General features: G+C 41.0%; 1 protein-coding gene across 5 annotated transcripts in view; it reads right to left on the bottom strand.

Annotated features, from left to right (window-relative positions):
- lrp4 (low density lipoprotein receptor-related protein 4) overlaps positions 1-12,944 on the bottom strand; it is a 126,168-nt gene that overhangs the window by 7,300 nt on the left and 105,924 nt on the right. For 3 of the 5 annotated variants that reach the window (XM_017414264.3, XM_017414260.3, XM_017414262.3), the window contains exons 16-33: positions 10,102-10,227; positions 9,078-9,286; positions 8,635-8,716; positions 8,426-8,531; positions 8,134-8,335; positions 7,785-7,974; positions 7,179-7,310; positions 6,757-6,897; positions 6,572-6,658; positions 6,317-6,488; positions 6,043-6,205; positions 4,596-4,821; positions 4,043-4,346; positions 3,675-3,893; positions 3,185-3,319; positions 2,275-2,383; positions 1,766-1,958; positions 1,299-1,412 (exon numbers count right to left, since the gene is read on the bottom strand). In XM_017414264.3, coding sequence (XP_017269753.1) covers positions 1,299-1,412; positions 1,766-1,958; positions 2,275-2,383; positions 3,185-3,319; positions 3,675-3,893; positions 4,043-4,346; positions 4,596-4,821; positions 6,043-6,205; positions 6,317-6,488; positions 6,572-6,658; positions 6,757-6,897; positions 7,179-7,310; positions 7,785-7,974; positions 8,134-8,335; positions 8,426-8,531; positions 8,635-8,716; positions 9,078-9,286; positions 10,102-10,227 — 2,910 coding nt within the window. The remainder of the gene's footprint in view (positions 1-1,298; positions 1,413-1,765; positions 1,959-2,274; positions 2,384-3,184; positions 3,320-3,674; positions 3,894-4,042; positions 4,347-4,595; positions 4,822-6,042; positions 6,206-6,316; positions 6,489-6,571; positions 6,659-6,756; positions 6,898-7,178; positions 7,311-7,784; positions 7,975-8,133; positions 8,336-8,425; positions 8,532-8,634; positions 8,717-9,077; positions 9,287-10,101; positions 10,228-12,944) is intronic. The other 2 variants (XM_017414263.3, XM_017414265.3) reach the window with 1 other exon arrangement.

The following is a 12,944-nucleotide window of genomic DNA, read 5'->3' as shown; positions in this document are numbered from 1 at the left end:
ATCCTTAAGTTAGACACAACCAGCTTACCCCAACGGCATATCTTGGTTTGTGCTACTATTTTCTCTTTAAAACATTTTTCAGAAGATACCAATGATTGGCCAATACCAACATATATAATTAAAACTGTTAAACTGGTATCATTTTCTTTACAAATTCTATGAAAGGGTTTGAACAATTTTATTAAACCACATCTTTGGCACACGTTTTTAAAATCAAGCTTCACAAGCAGTCATGATTTTTGGTTTTTACAAAAGGATTCCAAGTGACTGAAATCAGTGGTGCAGTTCTCATTAAGGACACATAACTATCTCCAACTAACATTTTAATTTAAACTGTCTGAAATCAAACTTGGACACTGACTAGAATCTGCATTGTAAAACAGCACACATGCAAACATTCAGTTGCAGTCTCACTGAATTGCGAGTGTTGGTGACCAGTGTTGCATGCGGTCACAACTTCAACATCAGCTTTTGGAAATCATCGTCGATTTTTGTGTGTTCAGCTTGCAAACCCTTATTTCTCAAACGTGCACATTGTTTTGTTTGGAACGGGAGGCAGAGCTTTCGGTTCTCAGGCTCTTCTCTTGTTAAATCAGCTTCTAACTTCTCTGCACGAGGCTGACATCCTGTCTACTTATAAGACTAGGCTGAATGCCATCCTTTAAAAGAAATCCTATAGTTGGAGCTGGGCTATCCCTTTAGGTCATTTTCTCACTAAATTCTGAGAGTACGCTGTACAGACGCTTTTTGATAGGCCAATTTTTGAAAAACGACGGCCTGTTTCTGTGTATACGGCTTGCAAAATTGTATTTTAGGAGATGCGTATTATATTGTTCCCCACCTCCGCTCACGTCGTACTCACCTCAGCTTACTTTGTACCCATTTTGGCAGCCAGCCCAAAGTTTATGATTTAATGTACTGGAGTACACTTAAGAAATAAAGACCAAGTTTTTAATAATTCTAATTGATAAATGACGTGGTTTTTAGACCTGGACATGTGGAGTTGTAGCTTCGGATGTCATAAGAAGAGCTCCCATGTAGGTGCTAAAATACAGCTTTAGAATTACAGGAACTGGTGTTAGAATGGTTTGAGGTGCCTGCTCCAACTCTGTTTTAAATTTGTCGCAGAAATGTTTTTGAACGTATTCAAAAATCAAGCAACAAGACTGTAAGCCTATGTGTCTCACACAAGGAAACATGAATGCTATTCACCAACTAGTTGCAGCCCGGTGGGATACTGGTTTTAGTAATATTAAACTACAGCGAGCTGCAAACCTTTTCGTAAACAGAACACTTACTTGTGGAGCACGGTCGCCCATCTGGTTCATCTGGGCAGGCGCAAACAAAACTGTTGGTCTTGGCAAAGCAGAGGTGGGTGCACCCGCCATTATTTATCCCGCAGAGGTTGGTACCTAATCGAGAGGAGACAGAATAACTCGAGTGACATCACGGACACTGAACATCTTCTCTTCTTTAGTTTGGTTCATTTCATAAAGTGAGATTTTTTTAATTTAGTTGGCACAAAGTTGCAACATCGTGACCCTAAAGGGTGCAAATTGGGGCCATATCTCAATTTTTTTTTTCTAGTTATTAGACTTTATTTAACACCAAATGTCTGGTTTGTTAACATGAAGCAGCTGGGAACCAGATATGTTTTCATACTGCAAAACGGCTCAACTATTCCAACAAATATCACCACCTTGGTAGGTGATCAGTCAGTACTCTGAACACAAAGAGGGCTCTGATGTCTCTGACGCCACCTTACCTGTCTGCCTGTGAGGAGAGACCACTATAATGTCCATGAGCCCCTCCACATTGGCCAGCACAGTTTCCTTATTTCGGCCAGTGTGTTTATCCACTCGCTGGATGGACTTTGTCTGCCAGTCCGTCCAGTAGATCCAACGGTCTTGCTGCGAGAGTCGGGAGAAAGGAGTTAGAGGGGAGGACACCGGCTTCGACTGGGGAAACGAGGGAGAAGAGAGGAGGAGAAAACACAGACAAGGAGCGGGGGGCGTGAGAGGAAATAAAGGGAAGGGGAGGGAGGGAGGGAGAGAGAAAGAGGAGGAAGAAAAATGAGTGGAAGGAAAGTAGAAGAAATGGTTAAGTTGAATGGGTTCAGCATGAGCTGGAGGACAGAGAGACGACAAAGAACCACGAGCGTCACACGATGAGCCGATGAGTCAGAGAGCAGGGGAGTGGAGGAGGCAGCCGGGAGGAAGGGTCAGCCCTGAGACTCACGGCTGAGCTGAGGGTGAGGAGGGCTGGGGCGGGTACCTGCGTGAGGGCGAACGGGTGGGACACCGGACTGACGAGGACCTGACGCAGTTTCCCGTTCAGGTCTGAACTCTCAATCCTGTCTAAGTGGGCGTCCACCCAGAAGATCCTGCAGAGAACATCAGAGATTCATGAGAACACTTATAAAATATCCTCTATATGAGCAGATACGTACTGTTTAAATGTTTATTTTCTTTACCTTCAACTGGGACATTAAACATGTGAGATCTAAATCAAAAGATTTGATTTTCTTCATGACTTTTTAGGCATTTTTATCAAAGTGTAAATACAGCCCCACTAATCAAATGCTAGCAGATTAAATTCAATTTAATTTTAAAAGGTTAAAAAGAGCCCAGCAAGATAATAACTCACAAAATGCAGTTCCAGAAACGTTAACTAAAGCACTGAATACAACATATTGTGCTTTTCTTAGAGCAATGCTGAAATTCAACAAAGTTAATGCACACATCATATTCGTCATGATTTTATCTTTATTTGTAGTTTTTATTTTCATACATATGGTCACTCTTTACAGATGTATTGATTTAAGTTGAACTAATAAAATTAACCCTCTAAACCTCTTAAAAAGTTTGATTTTCAAACTGCAAAATTGTCTTCCTCCTTTAATTCAACTCTCACAACAAAATGTTCACCTACATGGACTCTTTATGTATGCAATGTTTGTGTTTGACAGCAGTGTGCAATTTATTTATTTATTTTTTACAGGAGATACAATAGGTTAATGATTTTGAGTCAATGAACAATGTTGAATATTAAGATAATTTTGTAATGCACTTTTAGAGACCTTAGACTGCAATTCTATCATATTTTTTAAACTGATTAAATTAAATTATTGTATAAAAGTTATTATAAAAGACACAGGTATTTCAGACATGATTCTCCCTCTGACCTTCGTGTGTCATAGTCTAAAGTGAGGCCGTTGGGCCATCCCAGGTCCGTGTTGATCAGGACTTTGCGGTCCGATCCATCCAGATGGGAGCGTTCGATCTTTGCGATGTGGCCCCAGTCAGTCCAAAACAGAAACCTGCAGACACAAGGCAGAACTTTAATTATAAAGGAATGAAAGAAAGAAAGAATAACGGAATACATTTTCCACAATAAACTCCTAAAACAGAACTTTTACTTCATGTTTTCATTTTTGCTTCTTTCCCCTACCAACATGAGTGTGGCTCATTAGGATTGTGTAGGACATACTGACATCTAGTGGTTTAAACAACAAACTGCAATCAACTGAAAGCTCCTTCACTTAACTGTGTCCTTCCCATTTTCACATTGTTCGTTAAATATTATATTACATTTCTACCAATAAATCACCCTAAATACACACATCTAAAAATCAAAACTTGCAGGTTAATCCCAGTTTCCTCCCCGATTCTTACCCTTTGCTGGGGAACACTGCAATGGCTCGAGGTTCATCCAAACTGTTGTTCACCAGGACTTTGCGACTCGTTCCATCCAGGCGCGCCACCTCGATGGTGTTGCGCCCAGTATCAGTCCAGTACATGTTTCTGGACACCCAGTCAACAGCCAAGCCATCTGTGGTCTTCAGGCCCTGACTGATCACCGTTTCCATCCCACTGCCATCCAGATTTGCCCGCCTAAAGCACAGCGTAACACCAAGGCAAACTTTTAAAAGATCACCTTCATAATAACATTCCCCTAAGTGACAATAGCAAAACAGATAAACAACAATTATATAACCATAATTAAAGGTAAAACACGAGCTGAAACTGGTGTGTGCTTTCACCTGATCACATCCAGGGTGACATCCGTGTAGTACAGTTTACCGTCTACGCTGTCGTAGTCGAGCGAGATGACATTGTGCAGCTCCGGCACGGGCACGTGCACGTCCGTGTGGTCGCTGGTGTCCAGGGAGATCCTGCGCACGCTGACGCGGTTTGAAAAGAGCAGGTAAGTCTCTGGGGAGTCCTCACATGACCGGCCATCTCCGTTGAGCAGAATGCCAGTGGGACATGCACAGGAAGTGCCGTTGGGACGAGGCAGGCAGAGGTGGCTGCAACCTCCGTTCCTCTTGCTACACTTATTAAAACCTAAAAAGGCCACAATGAGAATGATTGATGCAAAGAGAAAGTAGAGCAACAAACATAAGTTTCCTTTTATTTACCGAGTTTAACATAATACAGTAATATGAAATTATGCTGACCAAACAAAACAAACTTCTTAAAGATGCTTGAAAGTCCAAATTTTCTCATTTTCAATCTCACAACCATCTGAAACAAATCCTTACTAATAAGCACTTGTCTAGATTTCACATAAGGTAACTGAAGCCTGAGTCTTACCCATCGGCCTTTGCCTGTCAACAGCTTGAATGTCCATCAGGCCTGGCAGGTTGGCTCGCACCGTGATGGTGTTGGCTCCGGAGTTCTTGTCCGCTCTCTGGATACTGCGGGTCTGCCAGTCAGTCCAATAGATGTGAGGGCCTAAAAGAGTTAAACCGTAGGGGTGCGGGACAGGAGTGACCAGGGTGCGACGATTCTGCCCATTTAGGTCAGATGCCTCAATCCGCTGCAGGAGAGACAAAGGGGATTACTAACTTTTTATTACATTGTTAGAGTTATTTAACTTTCAGATATCTCATTTTCATCCTAAAAAAGTCAATACTGGTATTTTAGTTATAAACATTTATTTGGGACACCTGTAACTTTACTTTGCAAAAAAAAATAAATTAAATTTTAATATAATTCATGTTTCTAAAACATTTAGGCCTTGTCTACACAGGAAATGGTTTTGTTTTGTATGTTCAAATATTCATTTTTCTGATATGTTTATCCGTAAGTAGTTATTTCATGCTTGAAAGGAAGACTATATAACACTATTATGATCTACTAGTATGATATGTCCCTGGTATAAATACAAACCATAAACTGTGCATATTACACTTGGTTTTAAATGCAAGAACAAGAAGAAGAAAAAGACAAAGATGACAAACTACAAGAGCAAGAATCGAATCTTTTTGTGGGCTTTCTACTTTGTGTCACATTAAACTACAAGAGCAGAGAAGTGCTGACTGGGAGTCACGTCAGTGCAAATACACGGACATCACAGAGGAGGGTTTCTTCAAGTTATTAAAAGCAAATCAAGGTAAATTCTTTACACACAAGTGTTGGTCTTTTAAAACGATTCTCATTTCCCATGTTTTTTTTTAATGTATACTTGGTACATATTGTAGTTATTTTCTGCAATATTTGCTTTCGTATTATTGACAGTTTAATAAATTACCAAAACCCTTCAGGGCCTTTGGTTAACCAACTGGTGTAATAAAAAATGGAACCCAGTTTTCAAAAATATAATTTAGGAGCTCCCGATACACTGTTTCCATGTGGACGCAAGGCTGAAAAAATACACATATTTACATATTCACAAATATTGTGTGAACGAGGCCTTAGTCTGTCAAGAACATGATTTAAAAGGTCTCTTTAGACTCATTTTGAAAACCTTTTTCCATTAGGACCAAACTTCTTTGAATGTAGCATCACAACTTCAATTCCTCAGAACATAAATCGGGGTCTTTATCTCCTTTTAACCTCCTGGGACCCTGCATCCACATATGTGGACATCCTTTTTCTCATAGACTGCATTACAAAAGATAAATCTTTGTCTTTACACTCATCAGGTCCCAATCAGCCCAAATAACTAAGAGAAGTTAAAAATGCACACCATGCAAGAGTTCGGGTCTTAGGAGGTTAATGTATGATGGATCCGTTCCAGTGCAGAGTTATTACTGACCTCGGTGTGAGCATCAGCCCACAGCAGCTGCGATCCTGCCGTGTCAATAGCCAGGCCATTAGGCCAGCCCAGATTGTTACTGATGAGGACCACGCGGTCTGATCCATCCATCGCTGAGCGCTCCAGCTTAGCATGCTCTCCCCAGTCTGTCCAGTACATATAACTAAACGAACAAAAAAATGAGAGAACACATAAATACAAGAAGGCTGAAAGACTGAGGTCAAGAGAGAAGCAACAACAAGTGCGCAACAATCACGCTCTGCCAGCCTCTCACCCCATCTCATGGTAGAGGGCAATCGCTCGTGGGCTGTCGAGGTTCTGCCAGATGAGAACTTTCCTCATGGAACCATCCAGGTTGGCCACTTCGATGCGGTTGGTTCCCGTGTCGGTCCAGTAGATCTTCCTGCCAACGGCGTCCACCGCTAGCCCATCGGTGGTCATCAATCCTGCAGAGACACCAAGCTGGAGTTGTGAAACCCCGACAGAGTGGAATCACCTGGTACGACCTGATCCCCTGTCCTCCACCTACCTGTAGATATGATGTCTTCGTGCGCCGATCCATTGATGTTGGCTCTGCTGATTTTCTTCAGTGTACTGTCAGACCAGTAGACTTTTCCTGGAAGACATGGCATACATGCATGTAAGGACGTTTGTTTGTTTTTTTAAATTACCTGACTGATTAGATGTCTGAAATCTTTGAGAAGACGTAGAAACCTTCTTTGGGGTCAACGCCGATGGCAATGGTGTTTTTCATTGAGCTATTGACAGCTAGAACCACATCAGCAAAGTAGGGAATATCCAGAGAAACCATCCTGATGTCTGTCCTCCGAGCAAAGATAAGGAAGCTGCTCATCCCTACACACACACACACACACACACACACACACACACCACAGGTAAGTCTGTTTCTTTCTTTCTTTTTTTCTTTCTTCTTGTTTTATTTCTTTTTAACCTAGTAATCTCTATTACAGATGAATATGTGCATAGAATTTTTATGACAAGTTTTAAGAAAAAAAAATCTCAGAGAAGAACAGTTTGATATAATTTCCGCACACATTTGTGAAAAGTCATCTTCGGTAAAGATTTAAAGCTTTTAGCTCAATGCTTCGAGGACGACAGCAGGGGCTTTTCCGTACCAGGTGTGCAGGTCTTTCCATCGCTCTGCAGGTTGATACCAGTGGGACAGGAACAGCTAGAAGCCTTGGGAGCAGGTGCCAGGAGACACAGGTGGCTACAGCCTCCATTATTGACTGCACACGGGTTGTGCACTACAGAAACGCACACAAACACACAGACTCAGACCACCCACTGACCTACTTCTAATGTACACTCAGTGGAAAAGCATGGGAACGGTGAGGGAGGAACGTGCACACAAGGGAACACACAATCAGAAGAACTCCTCTGGGAGAACAAAGTAGTCTCGTATATCAAAAAGAAAGGTTTCAGATGAAGTTTGCCCCACTGAACCCTCTTAGCCAAAGATTTGTTTATCTACTAGTAACAAAAGAAATATTTGATAAAAAGACAAAAAGGCAGCAAACATGATCCAACCAACACATCAACTTTGACTTGTAGCTGAGGGAACAACAACAGGATTTTTGTTTGTGTACTTCCTGTTTCATTCAGAAAACAAATACACATACAAAAAAGGTGAAACTCTTTGCTGTAGTGAAACCACAAAATACAACTAAATCATAAACGCTTAAAGTTTGCAAACTGTAAATGAAAACGCTGACACAAACCTATCTCCCGATGTCGATGGAACATATGAATGTCCATCAGATTCTCCAGGTTTTCAGCCAGCGTGTGGCATTCCAAACCCGTGAGCTTGTCGGCACTATGGATGCTCTTGGACAGCCAGTCGGTCCAGTACAGCTTGTCCTCGTGTACAGTGAGTCCAAAAGGGTGAGGCAGCTGGCTGCCAATCAAAACCTGAATAAAAAAAATACAGTCATACGGAGCTCAAAGCATTCCGAAACATGATAAACTGTTGATGACAACTGGTAGAAAAAAAAATCATTAAATCATGAATCATAAATTATTAAAATTGACATGAAAACATCAACTTTGTGAGAATAAAACACCTGTTACCTGTCTGTCCGAACCATCAAAGTTCCCATATTCAATGGTCTTCATGCCTGCATCAGCCCAGTACAGACGCCTGGTCTCATAGTCGATGGCGAGCCCGTTGGGCCACGTCAGATTGGATGAAATGATGACGATGCGATTGGAGGCGTCCATTCCCGCACGCTCGATCTTTGGATTGGCACCCCAGTCAGTCCAGTACATGAAGCTACAGAGACAGAACAGCATATAAAAAAAAGGTCCATGTAGTGTCCTGTGGGAATTTTGTTTACTTCTTAAAGCTTCTTAATAATTTTACCCTCCAGTTGGGTCAACTACAATGTCCCTGGGTCGATCCAGGTTCTCCCAAATCAGAACAGTCCGCATGGTCCCGTCAGCATTTGACACTTCGATCCGATCTGTACCTGACAGCCAAAACACATTTGGTTATAATGCTGTCGTGCAGGCGGCTGTGCATAATTAATAAAAGACACGTTGTGTAAGAATTTATGAAATGGGGCCGTTTACCTGCATCTGTCCAGTAGAGTTTGTTGGTCACCCAGTCAATTGCCAGTCCTGCTGGGCTCTCCAAACTGGTATCCACCACCACCTAAAGAAGAAAAAACAAAAGTATGAATCCTCCCTTCCAGTTTTCTTGCAGGCTAAAAAACATCTTAAACTCAAAAGTTGTGACATTCATGTCTGAAATTCCTATTTGAGCTTTTTAGGTTTTCTAATAAAACGTTGGTCATACCAGTTTACCTTTAAACATCATACAGAGATCGGTTTTACACTTTATACGGCGTAAACACCTTGACAGATGATTTCCTAAGATACAAGAATTTGAAGTTGCAATTTGCAGTCAGCCCCAGTAGAGGGCAACATAGCATAAACTTGAAAAACAGCTGTCTTCTGCTTGAAAAGAATTAGAAGTGAGTGTCGAGTTTAGACCGACCCCAGATGTCACCGACCTCCTGCTTGGTGCCGTTCCACAGTGCTCTGTTGATGGAGTCGGTCGTGACGTCTGTCCAGTAAATGTAGCCGTCTTTGTCGTGCCAGTCCAGCGCCACAGCGTTGCGCACGTCAGCCAGAGGGATGACATCATCGGACATGTCCTCGGTATCGAAGCTGATTCGTCGGATGTCCGTCCTTCGGGCAAAAAGCAGGAACTTGTCAAGACCTGATTAAAGACCAAAGGTCTTCTGTCAGTCTTCTAGGTTTAACAGTGGAGTCAACAGTGAACACAGCAAAACAGCACTACCACAAAAAAACATCGAGCAGCCCTTAAAAAGGAAAATCCAATCAAACACACTGATTAATGCCATAAATCACAACCCTCCCATAAATTTCAAAGGGAAATGAGAATACAATAAAGATGTTTGTAAAAACCAGAGGGTGTGGAGGACTCAGATGACTCTCATTTTAAGTTGAGCAACGACGTAATGAAAGAAAAATTAAAAACAACCCCCCCCCCCAAAAAAAGCAATAATTGAAAACTTGTATGATACAGTCCGTTTCAGGACATGACTTATTTGGTTACATGGAAGTGTAAAATGCTTGATTTCAAATTTTCTTTTGTTGAGATCTGACTTTCCATTAAGCAGCTGTTTTCTAATCTTTTACGTACACATTTATTCTTTTAATTTCCACAGCTTACACCTCAACTCACAGGTTGATCTGATTAAGTGTGTGTTACAGGATTTACGCTTTCAATTTAGTTTCTGAACATGGGGGCATTTGATGAGTCACGCTTCATAGACAAAAGTCAGAGGAGGTAGAAGGTGTAAGATGTAAATCAGGGGGAAAAAAAGGACTCATTGTTACCCTTTTTCAAGATTTTTTTTTCTCACGTTAATAAACCACATGGTATAAAGTCTGGTAATTATAGAGTTTAGTTGTTTCCACACTAAATGGTTGTAATATGTTATAAAAACGGTTAAAGAAAGCATCCACTGAATTATAGCACATTAAAAATACATTTGTCGGGGAACTCACTGTTGGCGCAGCTGTAGTGGTCCACTTTCTTGAAGCCGGTGGGACAGGCGCAGGTGTAGGTCTTGTTGCTGGGTAGACACAGATGGCTGCAACCTCCGTTGTTGGTGCCACAGCGGTTTCTGCCACCTACAGGAGAGGCAGTCGCACACAACTCCGAATGAGACCAAATTTGCATGTCCTGTGCAAATTTTCAACCTTTCGAGATGCGATAATCTCGAATCAGTCTTCTTGTGTAGCCCTTGGCAAAAACGCACACAAACAGCAGTACAGTCTGTACTGTACGTGTTTACTATACACGTACAGTACAGACTGTAAAAAAAAGAAAAAATGACAGGAAACAAGACTTTTGTTTGGTTTTTGAGTTTTTTGAGTCATCTTCAATACAATATTAGGTTTCTTTTAAAATTAAAGACCTAGGTTACATAAATAAGAGTGAAACAGAAAAAATAACTTGAAGAAAGTCAGTGCAACCTAAGGTTAATAATCACTGTTTATTTAGCATATTTCTAAAGTTTGGTTCACAAAGTGTTTTACAGTGTAAACTAAAAGCATACCCATGTCTATTTTTTGCATATATATATATATGATTAAAATTAAATGCAATATGCTAGTTTGAGCAGTTTATATTCACACATTTAGATTTTTACCTTTTAGAAAACAAAATATGAGAATAAGTCTGTAAACAAACGTGTCTTTTTCTAGACTTTCTGCGTCTTCCAAAGAGCGAATTCCATATATTTTCATACTTTACCAAACTGCATAGGAAGAACCCTGTTTCATATGTTTGGTGTAGATTCTCAGCCACTGAGGACATGGCGATATTTTTATTATTTTTTTTTTTTTTAAGGAAACTGGACTTCTTTTTGTGTTCTTTGAAGACATTTTGTTTCTTATCCGAAGAGTTTTCTCATTTCAAACTGAAAATTGTGTAGTTCCGAGCTTTAAAACTGCAGTGAGATGCTCTGTTTTTGTCAAACCACTCCAAAGGTCGCTCGGGTCTTTGAGGATCTGACCGGACCGCACGTGTTGAAACCTGAGAACTCCTCTCGGTTTAATGCTGGTCTTTGTCGTTCGACATATCCAAAGCTTGTTTTGTGCCTTTTGCCTCTACGGCGTCTGATAGTGAATCGGCGTCGTACGCTGTTAGGAAAATGTCCACATTGGTCAGCACGCTTCCTTGACATCGCCCCATACAATAACAGAACTGAAGTTCAGCCTTCTCCACAGACGTGAGCTCACACGGCTGACAGATCCTCCGCTGAAACAAATGGATCCGTGCCCAGCCTCCCGCTGACAACACGGAGGCAGCTCACAGTTCACATTAGTGTCAGACTGTTACAATATTTTTCATCAGTACGAAAACCAAAACTTTCTCTTGGTTGTATGTCAACTGCAACATGGTTTGTTATCAAAGAACACAAGCCGTTGCTGTCACGCTGATGAACACTGCCCGGCTGGCCGGTTCACCGCAGGCTCCAACACCAGGACAACAAATCCCTCTTTTATCTGTGCATTTACAAGCCAGCGAGGCAAGTTTTCACTTTGCTGCGTTTTGGGTTTGTCCTCGTTGTGTTGAATTTACTTTGTTTTGGTATTCAGAGTTTTATTCTCTTTGCCTCACATTCTATTTAAAGCTGCAAGCTTGGATGTTTTTTTATCTGTAAAACTGTCTGAAGTCCTTTAAAGTTGCAGTTTACATCATTACAAAAACTATCGGCTGTCGCAAAAAATCCAGAAGCGCAGCTTAATATGAGAGCTAATTTGGAACCCTCCAAGCAACCTGAATAGGACAAAGAAATACAAATTTATGAGCCCTTAGAACCTTAGAAGTGCTACCATGTATCACAGTCGGACCGGCTGCCACAGCACAAGTTCTGATTTTGACACAGTGAGAGTAAACACGCTCTTCAACATGAATGATGTTTTATAATAGCTATAGTTTTTAAACATAGAATACTTGTTTGCTGCTATATTAATTTTTAAAATTTTCAATGATTAATATGGAAAAATTAGCATCCTGTTAGATATTTATGTACGAGGAGTGAGTAATTAACTACTTCTTTTCTTTTAAATAAAGTTGACTTCAGCTTTATCTAGAGTAAAACTAGTGTCTCACTGGGCTGTGACTGTCTCCGAAATGTCTCAAAACCTTTGCAGGAGGTACTAACTTCCTTGCCTGAATTGCAGAGGTTTACCATCTTGTTGCTTGAACTTTGAACATGTTCAAAAAAATTTGCAAGACAAATTTTTGGCAAATAGTTGGAGAGCTGTCACGGGTGTCTCAAACCCTCCCAAACTTAGTTTTCCTATATCTATACAGCTGGAGCTGTATTTTTGACAGCTGCATAGGGGCAGAAAACAACTAATGTTATAGACCCAAAAGTACAGGTCTAACTAGTGCTGGGCGATATAACGATACATATCGTGGGGACGATAGAAAAGTGTCTATCGTGATATATTTTCTTCTATCGTCTCTATAGTTTCTTTCGTTTCTATCATAATTGTATCAATAATTCATGTAAATATTTCATAACGAATGTATTAGTGTTGTCACTTTGCATACATTCAGTTTATACAAGTGATAAATAATAAGAAAAAATAACTATTTTGCGAAGAACCTCTGTTTTGCGACATGACGCTGCTTTACGGCAGCAGCTTTCTGTGCGGTGCGGTGTTTTCACCATAAGTGCTGAAAGATGGAGACACAGGAAGTATCAAACTCGGGGTCGCAACAAGTAGAGACAGCTAGCAGGCAGCCCAAGAAGAAAGACTTTTACCAAAACAAGGGGGACGTCTGTGATTTGGTTCAAGAAGTCCGACACGGAGCAGAAAAAGGTAATATG

This window comes from Kryptolebias marmoratus, linkage group LG15 (genome assembly GCF_001649575.2).
Source record: "Kryptolebias marmoratus isolate JLee-2015 linkage group LG15, ASM164957v2, whole genome shotgun sequence".
In the NCBI taxonomy this organism is placed as follows: Eukaryota; Metazoa; Chordata; class Actinopteri; order Cyprinodontiformes; family Rivulidae; genus Kryptolebias; species Kryptolebias marmoratus.
The sequence above is the reverse complement of the archived record's forward strand: the minus strand, read 5'-3'. Positions and strand labels throughout refer to the sequence as shown.